This window comes from Mycothermus thermophilus, assembly GCF_041956435.1.
Source record: "Mycothermus thermophilus strain CBS 625.91 unplaced genomic scaffold VTJ04scaffold_5, whole genome shotgun sequence".
Classification (NCBI taxonomy): Eukaryota; Fungi; Ascomycota; class Sordariomycetes; order Sordariales; family Chaetomiaceae; genus Mycothermus; species Mycothermus thermophilus.
In genome coordinates this window covers 2731123-2757114 of record NW_027191431.1, presented here as the reverse complement: position 1 = coordinate 2757114, position 25992 = coordinate 2731123, and the positions used below count along the sequence as shown (strand labels likewise).

The window sequence follows — 25992 nt, the reverse complement described above, 5'->3', positions numbered from 1 at the left end:
CGAGGATGTCGGGAGACGGGGCCTGGAAGAGGAGCGGCGACAGCCGGACACCAGGCGGCACCGGGATGTGGGTTCAAGGTTCTCCAGCTGTTCCAGGCAGTCCACGGTGGAGCTTGGGTCGCCGTGGACGTGGTGGGGCTGAAGTGTGATGCCGGCCGCGGGTGGGCAGGGCAGCGGGCTGCTCACCTCGGGTCGCTTGACGACAATGCAAGCCACGGCGGGGGAAGAATGTGAAAGCAGCGCTGAAGAATGCACCTCAGCCTAGGTACCCTAAGAACAACCTGGAAGAGCACTGGACCTCATCATTCCAGCATCACCACACTGGACCTAGATAGTCACCTAGGCACCTAGTTACCTAGGTCTGGAGATGGCCACCAAGCCGGTGCAAGACTGGATTAGGTCATTGTTCAACAACCAGTGGCAGACGCCGACGAAGCCAATGCAACGCAGCAGCTTCCAGGGTTCTTGGCGATGGGCTTACACAGTCATGCTTGGTGGGTAGGCGACCTCTGGATGGACGGAGTAACTATACCCACGGGGCGCAGCAATAGCAAGCCTCAGCAAAGTGAACGTTTTCTGGGGACAGCCCGACTTCACAGTCAGGTACTGTACAGTACTTGTAAAGACCTTAACCTCGTTCAGGACGGCCCGGGGGGTGTATGTGTCTGTTGTTGTCCAGTTTCGGTAGGCCGAGCTGCGGGGTTCTTTGAGGTGTCGGAAGCTCAGAGTATAAGTACCTGATCTATCAGCGCTTGGTCTCGGTGGATGTTGTCGATGACAGGAAGACCCCCGACTGTCAAAATACTGTGAAGGAGTTTTGCTAGCAGGCCTGGTGGCAGAAGAACCGGATGCAATGCCATGCGAAGAAAACAACGAGCAATGGACCCCTCTGTCCTCTGCTCTGGAAACGCGATATTCTCGGCACTGTGCTCTGATGAGTTTCCCAGTTGTTCAGGTAAGCATGCTCGACTGTTGGTTAGACCAGATGAGAGGGGGTTCAGACTCACAATAGTTTTGGAGCAATAAAATCAGATGCTGATGTTGTGATGATAGCAAATTTAAGAAAATAATAAAATCGTCATCCAGAATGTCAACCAAAGCACTCTCTCCTCGACTTGGGAAGTTGGCCGAGGAGAGAAACTCTTCCATCCAGGGCACCACCAAACCTATCGCGGGGTTCTCAATGCACCGTGCGTGTCCAACAACATGACTTCCCTCGCACTGTAGCTACATCTCCTCCCCAAAACGTCCATCGGTGTGGGGTCAAGCCCCTTCTCCAAACCGCAGGCGCTCGATTTGCTTGCCATTTTCATGACTTGGACCTTGTGAACGGCTGACTTGAACCGTTACACTTACAGCCCGGTGTCCGATACCCTGACCCTCTTGACACTCATCACCATGCCACTTCATCCCCTGACTCACATTCCTTGACCTCGAACGTGTCCCAGCCAAGTCCCAATCCAATGTAAATATACCTTACCTACCCCGCGATCCGTGTTCCCTTATCGACTTCAATTTCTCATGGTACTGACGTATTACTTGAACTGCCAAGCCGATATCGCTCCGTATCACCTTCACCTTCACCTCACCTGTCCACCACCGAATGGCAGCAACGGCATGTCTCACCTCCCAGTGTACAATGTCACCACGGCTGCCACCCGGGTGAGGGCAGGACGAGGACCAATGAACATGACACCAAGGCACTCTCTTCTCACCCATTCAAGGCCATTTCTGGCTTACACCAGGTCGCCCTCCTTGGTTCGGCATTCACATGCTCAGAGCAGCCAATATTGGCGTCCTGTTTCGGTCCTGGATGAGTATGCTTCTCCATCCTGTTCTGCCGTAGTAGTATCTGTGTAAATGCTCACTTATTGACTGCAACACAGATGGGTTGCTCGCGAAGCCCGTCCCATCAGTCTCCGCCAACTTATGGTGTTTGGCCGGTCCCTGACGGAGCAGAGGCTGATAGCATCGGCCAACTATGTCCGCACTGAGTTGCCAACAAGGCAGGTTTCCAGAGCATATATATATCCTCCATGGCTATGGCTTTATTCTGACCAGTCGCTCCAGGATCGCCCACCGCATCCGCGATATGCAACGCCTGCCCTATGTTGTCGTGACCAACCCTCACATCAATGAGGTCTACGACCTGTACTACACAGCCTTCGATACCTTCCGCAAGGTCAAGGAGATTAAAACCACAGAGGACAATGACCGCTTCTGCAAGACCATCCGCTCCATGCTGAAGGCGCATCTCCCGGTGATCCCCAAACTGGCAATGGGCATCCTTGAGTGTAACGGACTCATGGATGCCGCGGAGCTGGACAAGTTCATGAACACTATCCTCCGATCCGTGCGTGTTTTTATCCTCTATTTTCCTCTCAGACAACCTCCCTCTAACGCACACACCACAGCGCATCTCCCGACGCGTCATCGCCGAGCAACACCTCGCCCTCACCGACACCTTCAACGCCTCCTGGTTCTCCCCCGGCGCGAAGCTCTCCGAATCCGAATTCATCGGCGAGGTCTTCCTCAAATGCTACGCCAAAGACGTCGTGGAGCGCGTCGCCCACACCGTGCGCACCATCCTCCAGCGCGCCTACGGTCCCGACGTCGCCCTCCCGCATATCCACATCGACGGCCACCTGGACGCCAACTTCCCTTACATCCTCAGCCATCTGGAATACATCATCGGCGAGCTGCTGCGCAACTCCATCCAAGCCGTCGCCGAGCGCCACCAGCGCCAACGCGCCAAATCACCCTCCTCAACAACAACCCCGCCCCCGCCGATCGAAGTAACCATCTGCGAGTCCCAACAACACGTCATCATCCGCATCTCCGACCAAGGCGGCGGCATCCCCCGCGACGTTTTGCCCTACCTCTGGTCCTTCACCAAAGGCCCCGCCAGCGCCCAGATCCTCGAAAACCTGTGCAAAGTCCCCAAACTGGCCGCCACCATCCACGAACTCCAAGTCGACGACTCCACCACCACCACCAGCAGCGGCAGCAGCCTAAGCAGCAGCCGCGGCCTCCCCGCCACTCCCGCCCTCGGCGCTTCCGAAGGCCCGCTCGATCCTCCCAGCAGCAGCAGTAATAGTAGTTTAGACTCATCGTCATCATCCAACAGCTCGCTAGCCACGCTCGCCTCGCGCCCGCCCAATCTGCGCCTGGGAATGGGCCTGCCCCTGAGCCGCGTCTATGCCGAGTACTGGGCGGGCAGCCTGGCGCTGCACAGCCTGGAGGGGTACGGGGTGGACGCCTTCTTGCAGATTTCCAAGCTGGGCAACAAGAACGAGCAGCTGACCACGAGGGCTATGGTGGATGCTGTTTAGGGGACAGGAGGAGAAGAGGGAGGAAAGAAAAGATATTTGTGTTGTTGTTGAGGTGAATATCTCAAAACACAATAAAATTGGTGGTGATGGGGAGTTGTCAGTAGCCTGGAAATGAGGAGGGGGTAGCTTCTGAGGGTTACCTGGCGTGACATGTCGTGGATATGCCTGAGTTCATGTACCTATGTATGGGAAAACCTTTTGCATCTCGGGAAGGGATTCTTTTGCTTGCTTCTGGGATGAGGAGGGAGATATCGAAGCATAGGCGTTAGTTCGACTTGTTGTTGCCAATCTTGTCGAGGTGGCAGGAGTGAAAACTAAGACATAAAAAATATGACGACCAAGAGTCATTACTTATCTAAAAACCAAGTCACCGAATCTCACCCACATCTTAGCAGCACAAGATCACGCACGTCGTGATATCAAACGACATCCTCCAAGACGAACAGCCCTTTCTCATTATCTGGTATCATGAAAGGGGCTAAATTACATCATCCTAAGGGGTTTCGAAAACTAAAAAAAGAATCGCAAACTCCTTACTTTCTCTTTCTCTCTCTCCTTGGGGATTGAAAACAAGAAAATATGCGAGAAAAAAAGAGAAAAGAAAAAGGAGAGAAAACAAAACAAGGGCGGTCAGCCAAGGCCGCCTATCTAGATACGACAGACGGAACCCCAGCTAGAGAAGAGAGGAAAAATTCCCCCAAAAGCTCCTCTAATAACCCCGCCTCTGGAAGCTTTTCTCTTTTTTTTCTCCCTTCTTTTTCCCCGTTTTTGTGCGCTCTATCAAACTTGACTGGACTTGACTTTGGCTGGCTTGCTGGCTGGAGCAGTGTTGCGGAGACTAAAGGAGACGAAACGAACAGGACAGAGGAGGGGGAAACGGGTAAACGACAGAGGAGTTTTGGTCGGCAACGACGCGGCTCATCTTACAAGAAGATGAACCAAAAGGGATGGTGGTGGATGGCCGAGCGCCGAAATAAATCAAGCCCCCAAACCAACCGCACCCACCATCCCTTAACGGCGTCCGTGGCTGCGGACGGCATTGCCCTGGAGGGCCTCGAGCTCGGCCTCGAGCTGCTTGATCTGGGCGTGGGTTTGCTCGAGGTCCTTGTTGAGGCGGTCGCGCTCGGCGATGAGCTTCTGCTCCCATTGCCGGAACCGCTGCTCCTCGATCTTGACCTGCTCGGTGAAGCGCTTGCGCAGGGCCTCCTCCTCCTCCTTGAACTTGGGGTTGTCGAGCTTTCTCGGGCGGGCCTCGCCGAACTTGCGCGTCTCCATCTGCTGGGCGCGGTACGCCTCGTAGTGCAGCTCCTCGGTCGTGTGGATCAGGTCCAGCATGTGCGTGCGGATGAGGATAGACCGCAGCTTCTTGAAGTCGCAGTGGTCCTCGTTCTCCACCTCGGCGACACCCCACGAGTACTGGCGGCCCTTGACGATGCGGCCGTCAGCCGTCTTGACGTCCTTCTCGGAGCCGATCACGGCGAAGGGCATGGCGGCCATGAGGCTGCGGGCGTGGGCGGCGGCGGCCTCGTCGTCCTCCTCGATCGGCGGCTGGTAGATCTTGATGTTCTGGGCCTCAATGACGGCGCGGATCTGGAGAGACACACACACGCGTCGAATTAGCAAGGGCTGGGACGGGGACAGACTTCACCGCCTCTTCTTGTGCCAACAACAACTCACCCTCTGCTTGAACTTGGCGAGGTCGGCAGGGCTAAGGGTATCGGCCTTGGCGATGACGGGGATCAGGTTGACGCGCGAGCAGAGACGCTTCATGACCTCGATGTCGAGGGGCTTCAGGGTGTGGCCCGTGGGGCGGATGAAGTAGAGGCAGGCATGAACGCGGAGATCGATCTTGTCCTGGCGGCGCGGCTGCTGCTCCTGAAGCATGTACGACTCGTGCTGGTCGTCGAGGAACTCGATGATGGGTTGCCAGGAATCGCGGTTGTTGACGTAGTCACCGAATCCGGGGGTGTCGATGACGGTCAGACGGACTAGCTGCCAGTCAGCGTACCGGGCGCCTACGACGGGGTATCCGGGGGTCGGTATCGCGTCGGGGCGCGTACCCTTGAAGAACTTCTCCTCCAACTCGGCCTTGGTGATCTCAATCTCGACAGTCTTGTCGATCTGCTTCTGGTGGCGCTTCTTGTGGTCGGCATAGTTCTTGATGGTGGTGGAGAACAGCGTGTTGATGAAGGTGGTCTTGCCCAAACCCGACTCGCCGGCAACCTAAAGACACAAGACAAGCACACGGTCAGACCAGACGATCACAGACAAACACGGCGGCGTCACAGGCTACAGCAACAGCAGTAGCAGAGGACCGGCAAGGCTGACCATGATGGTGAAGGCGGCACCCCTCTTGGCGACAATCTTGTGCCGCTGGTTGGGCAGGTTGGCGATGCCAATGGGCGACGCGCTTTCGGCGGTGGCAGGAGCCATTTCGGCGGAGGATGTAGTAGCGGTGATGGAGGGGAAAGGGATGAATGAGACACGAAGGACGTATTAGTTACTAGCACGCCGAAGAGGTGCAATTGGGAGGAGAGTTGGTGCTGAGGAGGGTCGAGGAGAAGACCTGGAGATTAGAGATTCGGTCAAGGAGGCGGAGGAGTGGAGGGTTCAGGTTGGAGATGAGATGGAGTCGAACGGGAGTCGGGGACGGGGAGCTCAGGTCGTGCATTCAGGGGAATTTGGCCCGTCAAATTTCCAGACCCTGGACGACCCTGGACTCGTCGTGCTTGCAGCTGTCGACCAGCGCAGGCCACTGGCAGTCAGGTTGTCGAACGCTGGCCAGTCAGAGAAGAAGATGGAAAAAGTGGGTCCTGTTGAGCTCCCCTTTCCAGCCCAGTCTCCACTCCCCCACGGGAATTGGGCAGCTGCCAAGACCCACTTGCACCTGGGACCCGGGCCCACACCTTGCACGGTGAACCAGCCAGTCGGAGAAGGGCAGAGAGACTTGGCCGGACCCACCAAAAAGGGACCCACTAAAAAGTTGAAGACCAAGACCGGCTCGAGTCCATCGCTGGACTTTGTCATGAAATTTTGGACGACAACAAAGACATATGCCACTTTGGACATCTGCGAACTCATGAATTGAGCCTCAGATGGACCACGGGCCACCATCATGAAGACGGATTTCAGGTTCTCCAATTTACTGGGGACAGTCTACTGCCGGGGAAACCTCCTCTTCAGTCCGGACGGCACCCATCTCTACTCGCCTGTCGGCAACAGGGTCACCGTCTTCAATCTCGTAGAGTAAGTCACTATGCATATGCAGGCCTAGAGTAGGCTAAGACTGACTGACTGGCTGCTGCTCCCAGGAACAAGTCGCATACCCTCCCCTTCGCCCACCGCAAGAACATTACCCGCATCGGCCTGACCCCTCAGGGCAACCTCCTCCTCTCCGTCGACGAAGATGGCCAGGCCATACTGACCCACCTCCAACGTCGCGTGGTGCTCTACCACTTCTCCTTCAAGTCGCGCATTACCGCGCTTTCCTTCTCGCCGTCAGGGCGCTACTTTGCCGTGGGTCTCGGGAGAAAGATCGAGGTCTGGCACGTCCCGTCAACCCCCGACACCAACGAGGACGGCGAGTTTGAGTTTGCCCCGTTCGTCCGCCACCACACACACACCCAGCACTTCGACGACGTCCGCCACATCGAGTGGTCGTCCGACTCGCGCTTCTTCCTCAGCGCCTCCAAAGACCTCACGGCGCGGATATGGAGCGTGAACCCCGAGGAGGGCTTCACGCCCACCGTTTTATCAGGACACAGGCAGGGAGTCGTGGGCGCGTGGTTCTCCAAGGACCAGGAGATCATCTACACGGCCAGCAAAGATGGCGCAGTCTTTGAGTGGCAGTACACGACGAAGCCGGGCCAGGACGAGGACGACATGGTGGACGAGGAGGACATGCGGTGGAGGATCGTCAACCGCCATTACTTCATGCAGAACGCCGCCACCTTGCGATGCGCCACCTTCCACCCCCAGTCCAACCTGCTGGTCGCGGGTTTCTCCAACGGAATCTTTGGCCTGTACGAAATGCCCGACTTCAACCAGATCCATACCCTCAGCATCTCCCAAAACGAGATCGATTTTGTGACGATCAACAAGAGTGGCGAGTGGCTCGCCTTTGGCGCGTCCAAGCTAGGACAGTTGCTGGTGTGGGAATGGCAGTCCGAGTCATACATCCTCAAGCAGCAGGGTCACTTTGACGCCATGAACGCCCTTACCTACTCGCCCGACGGCCAACGCATAGTTACCGCGGCCGACGACGGCAAGGTCAAGGTTTGGGACATTGAGTCGGGTTTCTGTATCGTCACCTTCACCGAGCACACCAGTGGCGTGACGGCATGTGAGTTTGCCAAGAAGGGCAACGTCTTGTTCACAGCCAGCTTGGACGGCTCAGTCAGGGCCTGGGATCTGATCCGGTACCGCAACTTCCGCACATTTACTGCTCCCGAGAGGCTATCATTCTCCTGCATGGCCGTCGACCCGAGCGGAGAAGTGGTGGCCGCGGGATCCATCGACTCGTTCGACATCCACATCTGGTCCGTGCAGACGGGCCAGCTCCTCGACCGTCTCTCTGGCCACGAAGGCCCCGTGTCTTCGCTTGCCTTCGCCCCGGATGGCGGGTTGCTCGTGAGCGGCAGCTGGGACAGGACAGCAAGGATATGGTCCATCTTCAGCCGGACACAAACCAGCGAGCCATTGCAGCTCCAGTCCGACGTTCTCGACATTGCCTTCCGGCCCGACTCGAAGCAAATCGCCATCTCCACGCTCGACGGCCAGCTGACGTTCTGGTCCGTCTCGGAAGCTCAACAGATTTCGGGCATTGATGGCCGGCGTGACGTCTCGGGCGGCCGCAGGATCACGGATCGCCGAACCGCCGCCAATGTTGCGGGAACCAAGAGCTTCAACACCATCCGCTACAGCATGGACGGATCATGCCTTCTGGCCGGCGGCAACAGCAAGTACATCTGTCTCTACTCTGCCACGACAATGGTGCTGCTCAAAAAGTTCACCGTCAGCGTCAACCTCTCGCTCTCTGGCACGCAGGAGTTCCTCAACAGCAAGCTCATCACCGAAGCCGGGCCGGTGGGTTTGCTGGACGACCAAGGCGAAGCCTCCGACTTCGAAGATCGCATCGACCGCTCCCTCCCCGGGTCCAAGCGCGGCGACCCGGGCGCGCGCAAGAAGATGCCCGAAGTACGGGTCAGCGGCGTCGCCTTCTCGCCGACGGGCATGTCCTTCTGCGCCGCGTCGACCGAGGGCCTGCTCATCTACAGCCTCGACAGCAGCGTGCAGTTCGACCCGTTCGATCTAAACCTCGAGATCACGCCGGCTTCGACGCTCGCCGTGCTCGAGCAGGAGAAAGACTACCTCAAAGCGCTGGTCATGGCGTTCCGGCTCAACGAGGCGGGCCTGATCCAGCGCGTGTTCCAGGCTATCCCGCACCGCGAGATCGAGCTGGTCGTGGAGCACTTCCCCGCCGTCTACGTGGCGCGCCTGCTCCGGTTCGTGGCCGCCCAAACGGAGCAGTCGCCCCACGTGGAGTTTTGCCTGCTCTGGATCAAGGCGCTCGTGGATAAGCACGGCGCGTGGCTGTCGGCGAATCGGGGCAAGGTGGATGTCGAGCTGCGGGTAGTGGCGCGCGCGGTGGCCAAGATGAAGGATGAGGTGCGCAGGCTGGCGGATGAGAATGTGTACATGGTGGATTATCTTCTTCAAGCGAAGGAGAAGCCGGCGGCTGTGAACGGAGAGAATGGTGCGCTGGAGGCTACGGAGGTGAAGGCGCTGCCTTCGACGACGACGAAGCAGGTGACGCTGGATGATATTATGCAGGAGGATGTGGAGGAGAGCGAGGAGGAGTGGATTGGGCTAGATTAGCTGGGTAGGTACAGTACTTAACTAAGGGACAGGCGTTGGGAAATACAGAGTGATACCATCTGTTTGGCAATCTTGGTGTCCAGTGTTCAATTTGTGGTCATGATGAATTATCGCAATGTGAGATGCTTCTTCCCCTTTCTCATCATCTCCAGTTCCAGCAATCTCGTAACCCATAGGTAGCCAACTTGACCGTCTTAACCCTCCACGTCCGGAACATCCTACGTAGGACCAACTCATTAGCCACCATCTCCCACACATGATCCATCCTTTGGGAAGGGAAAAGAATAGAATAAAAAGATAAACATAATAAAACAAACTTACCTTCCAAGCCTCCTCAAACCCCGTGCTCCTCACCCACCTCGGCCCAGACGTCACCTCGACCGAGTCCACAATCAAATGACACACCCTCCTCCACATGTCGTCGCCGCGAATGACGAGCCAATCGTGCGGCTGGTGGTGAGGATCGTCCTCGAACTTGCGGCAAATGTCGTGGCAAATGACGGCCGCGCGGCCGAGCTTGATAGAATGGCCGTCGTCGGGGATGGTGTGGAGGCGGGAGATGATATCTGCGGGCCCCTTTGGGGGTTCTCCCGTGGCGTCGGGGTGGTGTTTGGGCTGATAGTTGGCGAGTTTGTCGACGGACAACTCCGGGGCGCCGCGCGCCGCGTATTGTAGTAGGTCCATGCGGATTTTCCACTCGAGCAGGCGGGCTTTGGAGGCAGCGGGGACCCAGGGCTGGGCGTTGAGGGTGATGAAGAAGGGGCTGGAGGTTACGTGGTGCCTGGGAGGGGGAGGGTGAGTACCTAGGCAGGTAAGGTAATATGGGGAGGTTGTATCTCATCTCATGTTGAATCGCCATGAGTGCAAAAGGCGCGCAACATATCGGGGTAGGTAGGGGGGAGTTGGGGAACAAAAACAAAAGTTGATCACTCACATCAAGAAAAAGTCAATCCTCGCCGGCTTCTTCCCCGGCGTCCTCTCCAACGCCGCCGCCGTCGCCATAAACAAGGCCGCCTGAAGCATCTCGGCCGTCCTCTCCTCCACCTCGCCCGGCATGACCCTCACCTTGGCCGCGACGGCCAGCATCTCCTCCTTCGCCCTCGCCATAACGCCGTCGCGGATCTTGTTCGCATCGCTCATCCTCGCCGCCGTCGCCAGCTTCGGGTTACTCCTGACCTCGGTCAACAGCGACAAGACCGACTCCCTCTTCTGCTGCTGTTGCCCCGAGTCCTTCTCCTTCCGGTACTTCTTCTCCGCCAGCTCCTCCGCGGCCATCAAAAACTCCCCAATATCAGCCGAATGCACCGCGGTCTGCGCCAACCCCTCCGCCACCACCGCCTCCTGCGCCCATTCGATCCCGTACATGAGCTGGATCATGGGATGCAAAAACCCGGCGAACAGCCTCACCAACAAAGGCGAATCCTCTTTTTTTCCCCTCTCCTCCCCCAACACCACACCCCCTACTCCTCCTCCCGCTCCTCCTCTTTTCTCCTCAACCCCTCTCGACCCCAGCCCCTGACTACCCCCCTTCCCACCCATATCCAGCCCCAACAAATACCTCCCCACCACCTCCCGCCAGCCGCCCAGGCGGCTGGTTTCGGATTGGAAAAACCGCAGAAAATCCGGGTAGTATTCCTCCTTGCTCAAGTACGGCTGCGCGGCGGCCGGCCAGGGGAGGAAGGGGACGACGGGCAGGTCGTCGCGGTGCGACGGCATGACGGGGCGTTGGTAGCTTTCATTGTGCGAGTAGGCGGCACGGAGAGCAGCGGGGTCGGCGCCGGTGCCGTAGAGGGCGAGGAGGTGGTGCGGGATCTGAGAGAGGTTAGGAAAGAATATAAAAGATAAAAGAAATAGAAAAGAAAAAAAGTAATGTTGAGGAATGGAGTGGTTGGATGATAGCGAGAGGGGAAAAGTCGGACTTGACTTACATGGTTGTGGTAGCCATCCTGGTTGAAGAAGACGTGGTGGTTCTGGTTCTTGTGTTAGCTCATGACCGTAAAGCTCACTTGCTAGCTAAGACAGGAAAAGAAGAAAAACAAGTAAACAAACCTCCATATCCTTCTGCAACAACTCCGTCACCGTCCTCGCCGCCTCCTCCGTCTGTCGAATGCGCCACAACCCCGTGTTGTCCGGGGTGATGTGCATTTTGAAGGGGAGCGGGGCGGTAGGATTGGTGGGTGAGGTGTTTGCCATGGTTGCGAGGGTTATTCTTGTCGTCGATGCTGTTGCTGATGATGAGGGTGATGATGATGAGGACGTCGAGATGGGGAAGTTGTTCTCGTAGCGGTGGTAATGGTGGCTATGAAGCTGACGATATAGATCAAGATGACCGGTTGCTGAGAAGCTTGGAATCACATTGCCGGGGATACTTCTCCTTCTTAACAGCCCTTGCGTAGCTCGAACGAGGACAGGCATGCAATTACGAATGTGTGTACTCGTGCTGCGGGGTGTGGTGTAAGTGATCAGATGTAGCACAATTAGTTGTGGAAAGTGGTAGTTGTACATACAACACATACCTCAGTTCAAAACACGAGCTAGATGTCTTCAAGTAGAACGGGATTAGCAAAAGTGGTGATTCTTAAAGCGCTGAGAGAAGGGGGGTTGTGATGCCTGGATGAGGTGAATTACTAATGTCCAAGAAACGATGCCCTCCTTCCCCCGGATCAGGAGTCACACATTCGCTCTATGTATGACATATGATAGTAGTTCAGGTAAGCACACCCAAATCAAAGACAGGCTACACCCTGAACTGAAGGGGACTCAAGGAATGGGGGTACGTCGTCATCGGGGCCGTCAGAGGACAGGTCAAGCCACACATCAACCACCTCCCAGCCAAAGGTACCAAATATACAGGAAGCATATCACACCTTACACTCAGACCAAACCCGAAAATCATAGAATTATCCATTATCCCTTTTCTTTCCTCCTGTACTGAGATGTGCCTGTCTACACTTGAGCTGTAGACCCAACCAGACAACGCCGGGACTCGTACCTATCCCAATCGACAGTTTGGCTGACAAAAGTCTTTGGTCAATTTCCCCGAGGCCGAATTCCCAAGTCAAGCCGCAATCCAAATGAATGACATCATCACCCACCCCTTCCAGGCAAACAAAGCCGCACATATCCGGTATCCGTATTTTCGTCCCATCTCCGGAAGCGAAAACCACCCAGCCGGGAACAAACCGTTCAGCTCGTCCTCGGCCACGTTTTACGTGAGCTGACTTAATGCTAAATGATGTCTGAGATTTGGACCTCACCAACTTTTCTTTGTTTATTTCTTTCCGTTCTGGCAACACCACAGTACATACACGTAATTAGTCCGAGTAAAAGACCTTGCTTGGGCTGCATTAGCTAGGTTCTCCGTAGGCAAGAGACCGCCGGAATCCCTACAATTACGTCTCTCTCATCCCGAAGTACCTGATAATACCTGATGTACACACAACACCTACCCAATTCCCCTTGATTGAGATATCAGTCACCCCGAAACAAGTATGCATACACTCCATCCATCCACCCCATACCATCCAAAGGAGAGAGAAAATAGAGAGGCAGAGAAAGAAAACAACACCAGGTCTATCTATCCTCGCTATGTCGCTATAAAAAATCCCCTTCCCTTACCTACCTATCCCCCCGTCCGAATCCCCCCAGCCAATCCTTTCCAACTCCAACCCACCCTCATACCACCCCACCCCATCCCATCCCATCCCATCCCATTAACCCATTAGCCCATTACTCGTAGATTAGGGACCTACCTAGCTAGGTAGGTAGGGGTACTACCAAGCCACAGAACATCCAGCGGGGGGTTAAGAAAACAAGAAACCAACTCTCTTCTCTTCGTCGCGTCCGTATGGTACTTGCGTCTCTTCCTCTGATTATCCCATCCCATCCCACCCATCCATTTCCCAACTTTATCCTTGTCTATCTCATCTCGTTCATATGTGCCCAAGTTGGTAGGTATGAACAACAACTACCAGAGGGAGGAGGAGAAGGAGTGTCTGTCGTCGTTCACCAGCACTACCTAAGCATGCCTGCTCGGACTGCGATGAACGCCTCCCCTCCTGGCCGCGCGATCGGCAATCAGCCTCTGCGCCGTCGCCTTGTCGTACCCGATGATCTTGGTGAGGTAGTACATCCTGTTCGGGTTGGCATCAACCAACTGCTGTCAGCAACCTATCTCACTTGCAAAAAAACAAAAGGAAGGAACTGAAAAGTAGAAACTCACCTCTCCCCCTCCCCCTCCCGTCCCCTCAACTCCTCCCACCCCTGCAAACACTCCACCCACACTTTCGCCCTCCTCTTCTGATCCACCCTCTTGACCTGAAACCTAAACCTGCCGCTCACGGGCCTGTGATCCGACACCCTCACCTCATGCCGGCGATAATCCAGCTGCTCGATCCTGCCCTTCCCGGCACCGCAGCGGTACAGCAGCCGGTCGCACCAGGCCGGGCTGCGGCGCTTCTCGCTCGTGTCGTAATTGTCCGTGCCCACGTCGTACTTGTACGTGGGCGCGAACGCGATGGGCATCTCCTCGAAGGCGCGCAGCCGGAACGCCGGGTTGCGCCGCTTGGCCACGAGCAGCTGGTCGCGCTCGAGCAGCTTGGCCAGGTTGCCGGCTTTCACGGCCGCCACGACCGTGTCGCGGCTCATGGTGTCGATGCGGTAGTTGAGGTCGCCGTTGAGCAGGCACAGCTCGTGGTCGAGGATCATGGAGCCGTCGCCACCGCCGACGAAGCTGTCGATGCGCACCTGCGGGTCGCGCAGCGGCGGGAGCAGCGTGGCCTCCAGGATGGCGGCGATGTCGTTGTGCCGCGCCGTCGCCTGGCTCTGGCCCGCGGCCAGGTGGCAGTTGATGAAGCAGAGCGACGTGTCGTCCACCATGAACCGCACCACCACGGCGCCCTTGTTGCCGTGCAGCCCGCCCATGCCGCGCTTGACCTCGGCGTTGCTGAGGTTGGTGATGCGCTCGCGCAGGTCGGCCTTGACAAAGATGCACGTGAAGAGGCCGACCAGCGGCGCGGCGCAGAGGATGTGGTAGAGCCCGCCGCTCGGCATGTAGTCGTCGAGGCTTTGGATCAGGAAATTGCGCCAGTCGCGGTATTGGTGGCTCATGCGCTCTTGGTCCGAGCCTTCTTTTTTCTTGGGTTTGAAGAGGCGTTCTGTAGCAGAGACGAATTGTCAGTCAAACTCGACAACTTTCAACAAACGTCGATGATATCGGGAAACTCACTCGCTGTGGCCGTCTTGTCCTCCAAATCCACCAGCTCCTGGAACCCAAACACTATGATATCCGGCGACCCGCTGTTCTGCAACAAATCCTGAATGAACGAGGCATCCGATTCCGAATACCGCAGGCTATGCGGTGTCGATGCGCCCGCGTTCCATGTCAGGATCATGGCCTTGAGGGTGTCGAACGTGCAGTACTCGACGTCACGCAGCTTCATCTCGCTCTCGAGCCAGTCCTCCTGCAGCAGCCCGTCCCACAGGCGCACCATGTTGTCCGCGCCCAGCGACACCACCTGGCAGCGGTCCAGAGTGTAGAAGCTGGACCGGTCGGCAACTACCCTCATGACGGGGTTCTTGTGCGCCTGCCAGTCCTTCTTGAGCGTCCAGGGGGTCTGGCCCATGTCGAAGACCGACATGCGGCCCGTGTTGAACCCGGCCCACATGTACCGCCCCGTGCCCGTGAGCGAGTTGATCTTGTACTGGCTGACATTTAGAACGCTGAGGCACGCGTAGTCCTTGGTCGAGTAGATGGTGACCTTGCCATCGCTGTGTCCAAAGTACACCTTGCCCGGCTCCGAGGGCAGCACCGTGCCGGACGTCACCTCGCCGGCGGCATCCTGGACGAGCGGCCGGATCAGGACCTGGAACTGCTCCCTCCCGTCCAGCGTGGGCAGGAAGACGCGGATCTCCTTTCCTGTCGCATGCCAGAGCTCGTCGCCCACGACCAGCGAGAAGGTGTGTCCCCTGGGCACGCGGTACGACTGCGCCGGGTTGAGGCTCAGGTTCGGCACTCCGCGCTCGTCGGGTCCCCAGACATGTAGCGCACCACTTTCATCCAAGGTCCACAGCTCGTTGTAGTGGCGGTAGATCTTGATAATCTCGTAGCGGCCGTGGGCGCTGGTTTTTTGACCAGTGATGCTTTGCGACATGATGTCGGCCTCGAGCAGATCGCCGTTGTTGTTGCCGATCCACACGCGCTTCCCTTCCTCATCCACGTTCTCGCCCGGCTTGAAGACGATGGCCGTCCCCTTCAGGCCCTCTCCCATGGCCAGGCTCATCAAGAGCTCGCCGTCGAGCACGTTCCACGCTCGCGTGTAATTGCCCGTCGTGCACACGACAGAGCCGCACACGTCAAGCACGCGGCTGTCATAGTTTGTCGCAATTTCGTGCACCCCCTTAGAGATGAACGGCTTGCTTCGGTTCGTGCGCGACGCGTCCGGGTAGGCCGTGGTTGCGACCGGCGTCGCGGGCGGCGCCTCGTTCCTGGCGGCTCCGGCAGCATGTGAATCGAAGGGGCGGTCGTGAGGAGACAGAGCAGAGACTGGTGTGCGGAGATCATGCACCGTCCGGTTGACTATCCGCTCCGTGCCCATTGTCAACGACCTGCCGTTGAGTCTTGGGATGGCCGGTGGGGCCTGCGTTGTGGGTGTCGACGATATCCTCTTCTGTGCCGCCGAACCGGCTTCGTTGGCATAGGCGGTGTTGATTGCGGGGCGTGGCGGTCGCGGTGGAGGGAGTATGTTTTGTTGGACTGCTCGAGAGGGCTCGATGTAGCTGCGCGGCCTCGCCGGGAGCGCCGGCGGTCCTTTTGCTTCCTCTGGGGCTGTGCCGTTTACAGCGTTCTTTTCGCTTCTTTCCAACCTCCGGGCTGCCGTCGAGGGATGGACAGGCGGGGGATCAAACGGGTCGGTATTTGCCTGGTACAATTTGGACCGTTGTGGCTTGTCGGGTTGTGCGGCAGGACGCGTCGGCAGCGCGGGCGGAACATCATCCTCATCAAAAGTATTGCTTCTTCGGGGCGGGCTCATGAACGGCGAAACCGATTCGGCAGGGCGAGGCTGCGGCTCGGGCGGAGGCGGGGTGGGCCGGGAAAAGAGTGAGAACCTCGAGGCCCCGATGACAGGCTTTTCTGCCCGGTTCACAGGCGGCGGGACAGGTCTGGGAGGGTTGTTGGTAGGGGCGGCGGTGGTGTTGCTACTGCTGGAGGTGTTGAGTATTTCCTTAAGCTCCCGTTCTCTCCTGAGTTCTGCCGACCGCCTAGGTGGAGGAGGAGATGGGGGTCTTGAGGCCGTGAGGCGCGGTGACGTCTTGGGTTCGGGAACGGGCGTAAGAGATCGGCTTGGTAACTTAAACTGCTTCGATGCTGCGGCCGGTGACCCGGGTTTGGCCAAGTCGGCTTCCACAAAGGCAGGCCGATCACCCGTGGGCAAGCCACCGGGACCTCTCTTAGGCGGTGAATGCGGCGGTTCCACGGTCAGGGACGGCGGGTACTCGGTTCGAGGGCTCTGACCCGGTGGGGGCAGCGGTGGGTTCGGGCGAGTTGGAGAGGTTGACGGTGGTGGTAGTACATGGGCAGATGTCGCGGCGAGGGTGCCGAGTTGTAGCTTGTCTTTGGGTCGCAGGGGAGGGACGGGGGGTGGTTCACGAGCAGCGGACGGAGCGGCGGACGGGGCGGCAGACGGACTCGAATCTCGATCACGGAGTCGGGCAGGCTTGGGAGCTGGTGCCGGCGCCAGCGCCGGGGAAGGAGAAGCGGTTCGAGACGAAGGGGCCGTTTGGGGAGAGTTGTCGGCCTTGCTCAGATGCTCGAACTGAGCCAGCAGCGACGAGACGGGCCTCTGTGCGCAAGAAAGTCAGGAACCCGTAGGCAGGCAGGAGTGTATGTCTAGGTGGTGGTTTGTACGTACAATGGAGGAGCCATCAGGCCCGTCGCTCTCCGGAGAAGTCATGGACACGGGGACTGGTGGCTTCTGTGGCCCATCAACACTAGGGGGGCAAACACCTCTCTCTCTCTCCCTATGATCAGGGACTGCACATCCGGCACACACAGCGAAGTCGGGTCTTCTCGTCTGTGTAGAGCGAAGAATAGGTGGTCAAACGGAGAGACAGGCGTCGCAGAATGGGACTATGAATCTGAGGACCGCGGGGCAAAAGAGTCAAGGCAAAGTCGGGAGCGATGGGCGGTGGAAGCGGATACGGGATACGGTGGATATGGAGGAGGTGAGGTCGACGTGTAACTCGGGATGCAGGAAACGAGACCGGATAGGTCAGGTAGGCCAGGTACCTGACGGTAAGGTGGGTTGGCAAGTGACAAGTATTGGCTAGGTGTCGGCTTGTCCCAAGAACCCAGGCCCAGACATGGCCACCGTTCGTTGACTTTGACTTCCTTGGTCTTTTGGTTTGCTGAGGTAGATGGTTGATGACTCGTCTCCGTCTCGGGTCCTTATGGGCGTCCTTTGAGCCGGGACAGGACTCGGTAAATGCAAGGGAAGAGGGCGCCGGTCGAGGGATGTTCCCTGTGGGCAAGAAACAGAGGGGCAGCAAAAGGGCAGAAAGCAAGCAAGAGTGAACCTGAAAGTGACTGGAAACAGATGATGGAGGAGAGATGAATGACGACTGCGCTTCCCCTTTGGTAAATTACACCGTGTGCTCCCTCTTTTCGGCATCCATGCACCAAATGCACCAAAATGCACCAGGACGGGCAGGAGGCCACAGGGGGCGCGTTGGCAGTCCGAGCTGGTGTCCGGGATCCACGGGTCTCAAGGGCCCACGGCGGTCCAGTCTCACTGCGGTGGGTCATGCCAAGATGCAGGGAACGGCACTGCAGCCGGTAACGGTCACGTTTCCAGGTTGTGCCCGTTCCAGGTTTCGCTTGGTTTGTTACCTTACTGGTACTTACCGAATTACAGAAAGTTGCACAACGTGGAGCCGGCCACTTGGAGCTCCCCTCCCTTATCGATAAGCATTTCATCTGAATCAGCCCATCAATTCATCAAGTCGGAGCCTTTCGGAGCTGCACCTCTTCTTTCTTCCAACTCACTGCCGACAACCCAAATAAATCCGCCACTTCTCAACATCGCGGATTTCAATTGCGGACGTCGCGGATTGGAAGATCTGAGTCGCACTAAAACATCCAAAATGAACACTGTATGTCCCTCTTACCAGTCGCGGAAATGAACATGCAAGAAACTAATCCAAGATATCCAGGTCAAATCCTTCTGGTGAGCTTCCGCGACCCCTCCGCGACAACATGGAGGGTTTAGCTAATTACGGTATATTTTAGGACGGGCTGGGGCGCCCTCTGCGTCGGTATGTCAACCCTGTCTTTGCTTTCTCATGCACTTTTGCCCCGAGTTCCTCGGTCACTGACCTGTCTCTCCCTATCCAGCTGGTGCCGGCGCCTACGTCTTTGCCAAGCGCAGCATCAACGCGGACCGCCAGGCGCGCCTTGAGGAACAGCGCAGGCGCAAGCAGCTGGCTCAGTCGCTCGAGAAGGGCTCGGGCTCGGGCTCGACCTCGACCCAGGCCCCGACCGACAAGCCGACCTCGCTCGACAAGCGCCCGCTCTCCGAGATCCCGGGCACCGCAGCCTGGATCGAGGCCACATGCAGCAACGAGCCCCCTCGCACCGACTGGACCTTCCACCCGAGCCAGGAAGCCAGCTTTGACCCGGCGCCCACGAGACCTCCTCCGGCCAATGAAGCTCAGCGTATCCTGGAAAAGGGCAAGTTTGAGCGCAGCAAGTACGAGGCCTCGGAGGCGTACCGCAGCCGCAAGGGCGATCGCTTCTCGTGAATGGTATGCCCCGCCGACACCGGTACCGGTCAGCAGCAATGAGGGGCTCTGAACTGGAGGTCACGGGTTGCCTCAGCCCTCTGTGTACTACCATACAAGCATCTAGTGAAGTTCGGGACATGGATTGCATCTGGTCAGGGTTGTCTTTGGGTGGGTAGGACCGTTGATGACAGCAGCTTTGGGTTTCAGAACATTCCACCCCGGCTGATTGTCCCCTGGACGCTCCCATTTGTGTTTACGGGTTGCCTTGTTTTTCTTGACGATGCGATGCGGTCTTGGTTTGGGCGGTGACACAGGGAATGGACAACTAAAATCTTCACTCTGGGAGCCAACTCAATACAGACAATGCGTTGTCTTTTTTTTCACCGACCATCTCATCTTGGCTCTGATGCCTCTCTCGCTGTTGAACATTCCCGGTTCAATCCATGGTGACTTCAATGCGTAATTACAATACAGCAAGACAACAAGACTGACGAAAACAGCATCTGCCAAGCAAGAGAGTGGGACCCTGCCGCAAGCTCTCCCTGTCCCTGGCTTCCGTCTTGGCGCTGGGGTTTGGAACTGCCGACCTTCAACGAATCTGCTTGTTCACTTTTCCTTCACTTGGCGCAAGGCTGAGGCGCATCGTCCTTCAAACAACACAACCTTGAGCTCGGCATCCTCCGCGCAACATCCAACCACACTCAACCTCAGCTAGTTCCTACTACCTCCAACTGGCCACAGCTGGCCACAACCCCATCTTCCTCACCCACCATGGCCTCGTCGGCGTCGTCGTCGTCGTCGTCGTCGTCGGCCGAGCTCATCGTGGCCAAGACGGCGCTGTCGGGCGCCCTCTTCCGTCCTGACCCGCGCCCATGTTCGCGCGACGACATCGAGTCGCTCTTCTCGCTCGTCAGCGCCGCCGTCACCGAGTGCTCACCTTCCAATGTCCAGGTTTGAACCACACGCCTCATCCGTGCCGCTATTCTGCCCGTTGCTCTCTCTCTTTCTCTCTCCATGACACTCAACTACATGCTTGTGGTGTGGACCCATGGCTAAGCTGGTCGCCAGCGATGCAAACAATGGGCTCTCAACAACTTGGTTCCTTCATCCGCTCGCGTCGCCCCCTTCGCAAAGTACCTCGTCGCCCTGGCCAAGTCGTTTGGAGGCGACGGTGATGCCGCCGCCGCAAACTCCCGCAACGGCCGCGTCCCCTCCGCCAGGCGCCGCCGCCTCCATCTCCTTTACCTGCTCAACGACATCTTGTACCATGCCAAGTTCCGTCTGCGAGACGACGCCTTTGCCCAAAAGCTGGAGCCGTCCCTGCCCGCCCTCATCAAGACCGCCGCCTCCTTCAAGAACAGCCCCAAGCATATCCGCAAGCTGCAGGACCTGGTCGCCCTGTGGGAGGAGAAGGGATACTTTTCCGACGGCTTCATTCCAAAGCTGCGATCGGCCGTTGAGGAGGGCCCGACGTCGGTCGGACAGGAGAAAGCCGAGAATGTCGCCGACAACTCGGCCAGCGCCATCGCAAAGGCGGCCAAGACGGCCCCGTGGGTCATGCCCGCCATGCACGGAGACCCTTCGACGCCTTGGTACGATCTGCCTGCGGGGAACTGGCTTCCAGTCCTGGAGCCGAATTCGACCCGGCCCATGAACCCGTCCATGATCAAACCGCTCGTCCTCTCCCAGGGTCCGGCCGACAAGGCCCTTGTCAACGCTGCCAAGGACCTGCTCGCCGCCATCGACCGCATCTACAGCACCGAGCAAACCCGCGACGAGAGCGCCACGTCTGACATCAACCAGCTGGGCGAGCGCATCGAGATCGACCAAGCAACGGGGGAAATCATTTCGGGAGAAACCTACTACGGCTGGTCTCGTGCCTTTTGCGAGAAGATGAAGCGGAGGATGCGAAACGGCGGCAGCCACGAGGAATCCGATCGCGGCAGGACAAGCTCGTCGCGCTCCTATAGCCGCGCTGATGCCCGCTCTCGTAGTCGGCGTCGTGCACATAGCGATTCATCAAGCCGCAGTCGCAGTCGCAGCCGGAGCCGGAGCAGGAGCCGCAGCATGAGCCGTCCAGCCTTCAAGCGTGCCAGGGTGTCTCATTCCCCGCCCGATCGACGCCGCGGCCGGAGCAGGACCAGGTCCAGAACCCCAGCCAGTTCTCGATCTCGTTCGCGAAGTCGCAGCTACCGCCGTTCCCGCTCTCGCTCTCGCTCCATCTCCCGCTCCCGCCGTCATTCGCGCTCCCGATCCCGTTCCCGATCCCATCGCCGCCGAAGTCGTTCCTACGACTCGCGCCGATCTCGAAGTCGGCGTCGCTCCCCAAGCCCACCACGACCCCGTCACACTGAAGCTTCCTTCCAACAACACCACCACCACCAACAACAACAACAACATCAACCGCCCCGCACCGGCTTCCAGCCGCCAGGCGTCCCTCCTCCACCTCCTCCAGGACCCTGGAACCACCACCCCCCACCACCTCCTATCCCCCAACCACCAGGGCCGGGTCAATTCCCCTTCCCCATCCCACCACCACCTCAGGCCTTCGGAGGAGGGATCGGATACCCTCCCATCCCACCACCACCGGTGCCACCGGTACCGCCGCAGGGGAATTATCAAGGCCAGTGGCCGCCACCACCCGTTCCTCCTCCTGCAGGGGGAGGGTATTATCCCCCACCGCCTCCGCCAGGTGGTTCTGTCCCACCGCCTCCGCCTCCGCATCCATACCCTGGTGGTGCTCCGGCTTGGCCGGTTCATCTGCCGGGTGGTGGAGGGTATCAACAGGGAGGAGGATATCAGCAGCAGCATGGAAGGGGGAGGGGAGGTGGCGGGGATGGGTATCATCATGATCGGCGATGGTGAGGGAGAGAGGGAGAGGATGGTTGAACTTGGTTTGGTTTGGTTTAGTTTGGTGTGGATGTCAGAGGGGGGTGGGATGAAGGAGTGTGTTGGTTGGTGTATGTGTGGAATAGTAGTGTGTCGTCCATCCACGTACCTAATAGGTACTTGCCTACCTGCCTAACTTACCTAGCTAGCTGAGGTCAGGTCGGGGAGTGAACGATTAATGGATTAAGTTTCTCGATCCGTTATCTCTCCTCAGATGTGAATGGTTCGATTGAAGAACACAAGTCAACGATGTCTATCCTATCTAAGCCAGATACTGATGTTTGTGATAGAAGTAGCATTGTTCACAAGACCATGCCAGTCCACCACCGACATACACCCAATCTCCCCTTTTGTGAGTTGACATGAAAAAAACAAAGTTCAGTCCAAATTTAAAAGGCGAACCCCAGCATCTCTATTTAGTTGCTACCTGGTCCCTATCGATCCCACCATCTCATTTCATTCTATCCTTTTTTACCTGATAAAAGAACCGTCCAAGGAGTGCTATGCACCTATTCATGAGTCGAGCATTTTTCAAAAACTGTCGTGGCTTGCCGGCGTGTTGAGCTGAGGTACGTAAGGAGGTAGGTAGGCGCCAAGACCAAATAACGTGAATGCTACGTCGATGAAAGAGGATGAGTAGGAGGAGGTTCATCAATAAGGTAAGTGTTACCGTTTAGTGTGTAGTTGGGGGCCCCAGTCGCAAAAGAAGTACATACCTCCGTAGAACCGACAAAAGAAGAAGAAAAAAGACAATTCTATCATCAAACAGGATTCTGACAAAAAAAAAAGACCAACAACCAAGACACTCAAAACAAAAGCCAGAGAAAAGAAAGAAGAAGACACAGAAAAAAAAAGGAAGCATGATGAGAAAGAAAGTTAAACCAACCAACCAACCCATCATCACCTTATCCTTCCCCCCTTCCCATACCTACCCCACCACGCTCCTGTCATCACACTCTCTCACATACATACACACACACTTTTTTTCCCGTAGGACCAGGAATGAAAGGGGATGGATGAAGAAGAGAGAGATAGATCGACAGAGAACAGAAAGTAAAAGTAAAAGCCAAACAAACAAACAAACAAGACTCCCAAACACGCCCACGTCACAGCAGCGCAGCGTCGTCATGAAAAACCTCCCCCTGCCCGCCCTTCTCTCTCAAACTAACAACGACACAGCAAGCAAGGGTCAGTCAGTCAGCCAAGTGTAAAAAAGAATCTAACCTATCCCCACCCCAACCAACACTCCCTTCCATCCATCCCATCCCATCCCATCCCATCCAACCAAGCCAACCCAAGTCCCCCATCCCATACATAGCCCAGCAAAGGGATACTCGTAGACAAGAGAGAGCGTGAGCGTGAGCGTGAGCGAGACAGAGAGAGAGAGAGAGAGATAGAGAGAAAGAAGGAAACAACCTCATCATCCATCATCCTCATCATCGATCATCACCGACTCCTAGCCGACCCGACCGAGTTCCCCCTCACCCTCTCCCTACTCGCACCAGCTGCGGCGGCGGTCGAAGAAGAATCCTGCAGCTTCAGCGAGTCGAGCCTCTTGGAATTGTCCTCGGCAACATCCACCTCTTCGAGCCGGGGGAGCGGGGTGATCTTGGTGCGCTGGGGCGGGCCCGAGGGCTTGTCGGACTGGCCCGACTGCGAGCCGCCGTTGGCCATCATCTCGGCTTTCCTCCGCCTCGCCTGCTCCTCGATAGCGGCCCATCGCCTCTGGCGCTCGCGCTCGCGCGCCGCCGCCGTGTTCTGCTGCTCCGTGTACTCGTGCGAGCAGTCGTCGAAGAGCTGCGGGTTGATTTCCATAAAGAGCTTCATGGCGTTGTAGACCATGCCGTGGATGGTACTGTGTCACCCAAAACTGTCAGCATGCGGTCGACAATGACGACAGATGACTTGGAGGAGAACAAGTCACTCACCGGTTCCAGTGACCGTTGGAGTTTTCGTAGAGCGGGGCGAACATGATGGGCAGGATGACTTCGACGTTGTCGCTCACAAGGTTGCAGAAGTATTCGTTGTTCCAGAAGTACAGGGCACGCTCAGCCACTTGGAAGTGCGGGCTGGCGACCGACTTGGCCAGCTGGTGGAAGAGCGGCTCCTGCACCTTGGCGAACTCGGCGGGGTCCATCACCTCGAAGATATCCTCGACCTCGTTCAGGAACATAACCTCCTTGGTGCTATTGACCTTGGGCCAATACCGGAGGAGACCGAGAACGACCTGATGTACCAAGTTAGTAAGAATTTCGAGGACAAAACAGACCAACACAACAAAAACCCACCTCTTCCGTCAGGGACGAATCCTTCTCGAGGAATTGCACAATGCAATAGGCAAGCTGAGGATGATACATGCTCAGGCTCTTGACCTTGTGCAGCGGGATCAGGACGCGGGTCAGGAAGAGCTTATGTTCCTCCTTGAGCGGGAGGGCGAAACCGTTGATGATGGAACCCAGAATCTCGAGGAGCTCGGCGATGCCGTTGAAGCGCTCCGTCTCGTAGGTGAACTGGAAGAAGACATTGTTGATGGAGCGGCGGATGAAGGACCTCAGGTTGAGGAACTTGCCGTAGATGCGGTGCAGGGTGGTCTTGAGGAAGTCGCGCTCGCGAGGATCTTCAGAGTCAAACAGTTCGAGCAGCTGCAGGACGAAGCTGTGGTCGATGTAGGCCTTAGCAATGTTTGTGTTGAAGTCCTGGCTCTCGATGAAGCGGAGGAAGAACTCGTAGACGACCTGGATGTGAGGCCATGCGACCTCGAGGACGGGCTCGTCCTCCTCCGGGTCGAAGGCCTCGCCCTGAGGATTCACGGGGGGCGGGATGGGGCGGAACAGGTTCTTGGCGAACATGTTGACGACGACGGGATACATGGGCTCCGTGATCACCTGGCGGTTGTTGGCCACGTAGTCGAGCAGCTCGTGCAAGGCAAGACGCTTGATCTCCTTGGACCGCATGTCGGCGCTGGCATCGTTGAAGTCGAAGATGACGTTGCACTGCTCAATCTTCTTCATGAAGAGCTCCTCGCGACGATTGGGCGGCACCTCGTGGAAGCCGGGGAGCTTCTCCAGCTCGCGGTTCGCCGAAATGTCGAAGCGAGACGAGTGCTGGCGCCTCGGGGTCTTGGGGCCGTCGAGGACATCCTTGGGAGTCTGGTGCAGACGGTCAAACATCAACGACTTTTGGCCGGCCTTTGGCGGGGCAAGGTCGTGAGGCATGACCTCGGGGGCACCGGGGGGTGGCACATGCTGCAGGAGCCGGGAGTCAGTATGCTTGCTTCCGTGCAATCTTGGCAGAGAGATGTCCTAGACCTACCGGAGCGCTTGGGCTGATGATGACGGTGGGCGGCAGGGTTCCATGGCGAGCCGGGGTATTAACCGTGCCGTTAGGCGGCTGGCTCGGTCCGGGAGCAGCGCCGTATCTATCAGGGACGCCGGGGTTCACGGGAGCAGGTCCGGGGTGGCCGTGGGCAGCCAGCTGGGCCTGGTCGTGGTGGGCATTGTTCGGGGGAAGGGGCTTGTTGCGGGGATCATTCAGGGTCGACGTAGAGGAGGACGGGGTTACGACGGGCGACGGGTTGGGATCCCGGGCGGGACTCTGAGACGCATTGTTGTTATCTTTGTCCTTGTTCTTTTTGGAGGACTTGCTCGAGTCCTTCCCTCGGGAGAGCTGGAGAGAGAAAGAAGAGTGACATGGTCAGCCAACAGGAACAAGACGGTCGAGCTGGGTCGGTCGGTTGAGAAAAGACTTACGACTCTGGCGCCGAAACGCTTCATCTTTGATGGCAACAGTTTTGATGATGGGGGGCGACTAGAGGCGCCCGGCTCGAACGTCCCAAAAAGACACCGAACTCGGTCTTGTAAAGAGAGAACAGATGCTCAGTGACGGACGAGGCGAGGGCGGTTAGGATGATGCCAGGTCGACCACCCTCATGCGATGCTGGGACACGGGGCAAATGGACAAGCCGACTTGTCGCGAGGCTGTTACGAGGTTCGGCCGCTGTAGGATGTATGCACCACGTCGCCTGTCGCGTAAGGCGAGGAGACGAGGGCCAAAGCAGCTGGCAATTGCCACGGGGTGTTGGAGGCACAAGCAGGCCAGCGCAGCAGGCAGGGCG

The 25992-nt window shown here is 57.5% G+C and overlaps 9 protein-coding genes across 9 annotated transcripts; 5 read left to right on the top strand and 4 right to left on the bottom strand.

Moving 5' to 3' along the window:
- Positions 1-1929: 1929 nt before the first annotated feature.
- On the top strand, positions 1930-3332 carry VTJ04DRAFT_8070 (uncharacterized protein; the record flags this gene model as incomplete). Its single annotated transcript, XM_069366467.1, has 3 exons — positions 1930-2006; positions 2071-2353; positions 2415-3332. 3 exons carry the CDS (start codon positions 1930-1932, stop codon positions 3330-3332), a joined length of 1278 nt encoding a protein of 425 aa, XP_069217398.1.
- Positions 3333-3911: 579 nt separating this feature from the next.
- Positions 3912-4309, top strand: VTJ04DRAFT_8069 (uncharacterized protein; the record flags this gene model as incomplete). Its single annotated transcript, XM_069366465.1, has 2 exons — positions 3912-4212; positions 4263-4309. 2 exons carry the CDS (start codon positions 3912-3914, stop codon positions 4307-4309), a joined length of 348 nt encoding a protein of 115 aa, XP_069217397.1.
- A 34-nt stretch (positions 4310-4343) lies between these two features.
- On the bottom strand, positions 4344-5765 carry VTJ04DRAFT_8068 (uncharacterized protein; the record flags this gene model as incomplete). Its single annotated transcript, XM_069366464.1, has 4 exons — positions 4344-4922; positions 5010-5320; positions 5393-5555; positions 5661-5765. 4 exons carry the CDS (start codon positions 5763-5765, stop codon positions 4344-4346), a joined length of 1158 nt encoding a protein of 385 aa, XP_069217396.1.
- Positions 5766-6447: 682 nt separating this feature from the next.
- VTJ04DRAFT_8067 (uncharacterized protein) lies at positions 6448-9209 on the top strand (the record flags this gene model as incomplete). The annotated part of the gene is made up of 2 exons (XM_069366463.1): positions 6448-6578; positions 6644-9209. 2 exons carry the CDS (start codon positions 6448-6450, stop codon positions 9207-9209), a joined length of 2697 nt encoding a protein of 898 aa, XP_069217395.1.
- Positions 9210-9403: 194 nt separating this feature from the next.
- VTJ04DRAFT_8066 (uncharacterized protein) lies at positions 9404-11402 on the bottom strand (the record flags this gene model as incomplete). Its single annotated transcript, XM_069366462.1, has 5 exons — positions 9404-9427; positions 9531-9990; positions 10144-11021; positions 11138-11179; positions 11259-11402. 5 exons carry the CDS (start codon positions 11400-11402, stop codon positions 9404-9406), a joined length of 1548 nt encoding a protein of 515 aa, XP_069217394.1.
- A 1825-nt stretch (positions 11403-13227) lies between these two features.
- On the bottom strand, positions 13228-17161 carry VTJ04DRAFT_8065 (uncharacterized protein; the record flags this gene model as incomplete). Its single annotated transcript, XM_069366461.1, has 4 exons — positions 13228-13342; positions 13432-14365; positions 14437-17050; positions 17120-17161. The coding sequence occupies 4 exons, from the start codon at positions 17159-17161 to the stop codon at positions 13228-13230; spliced, it is 3705 nt and encodes a 1234-aa protein (XP_069217393.1).
- Positions 17162-18350: 1189 nt separating this feature from the next.
- On the top strand, positions 18351-19007 carry VTJ04DRAFT_8064 (uncharacterized protein; the record flags this gene model as incomplete). Its single annotated transcript, XM_069366460.1, has 4 exons — positions 18351-18359; positions 18420-18433; positions 18496-18521; positions 18601-19007. The coding sequence occupies 4 exons, from the start codon at positions 18351-18353 to the stop codon at positions 19005-19007; spliced, it is 456 nt and encodes a 151-aa protein (XP_069217392.1).
- Positions 19008-19760: 753 nt separating this feature from the next.
- VTJ04DRAFT_8063 (uncharacterized protein) lies at positions 19761-23089 on the top strand (the record flags this gene model as incomplete). Its single annotated transcript, XM_069366459.1, has 4 exons — positions 19761-19940; positions 20058-21086; positions 21148-21850; positions 22668-23089. The coding sequence occupies 4 exons, from the start codon at positions 19761-19763 to the stop codon at positions 23087-23089; spliced, it is 2334 nt and encodes a 777-aa protein (XP_069217391.1).
- Positions 23090-23324: 235 nt separating this feature from the next.
- VTJ04DRAFT_8062 (uncharacterized protein) lies at positions 23325-25651 on the bottom strand (the record flags this gene model as incomplete). The annotated part of the gene is made up of 5 exons (XM_069366458.1): positions 23325-23733; positions 23807-24105; positions 24167-25123; positions 25191-25544; positions 25628-25651. 5 exons carry the CDS (start codon positions 25649-25651, stop codon positions 23325-23327), a joined length of 2043 nt encoding a protein of 680 aa, XP_069217390.1.
- Between the last annotated feature and the right edge of the window lie 341 nt (positions 25652-25992).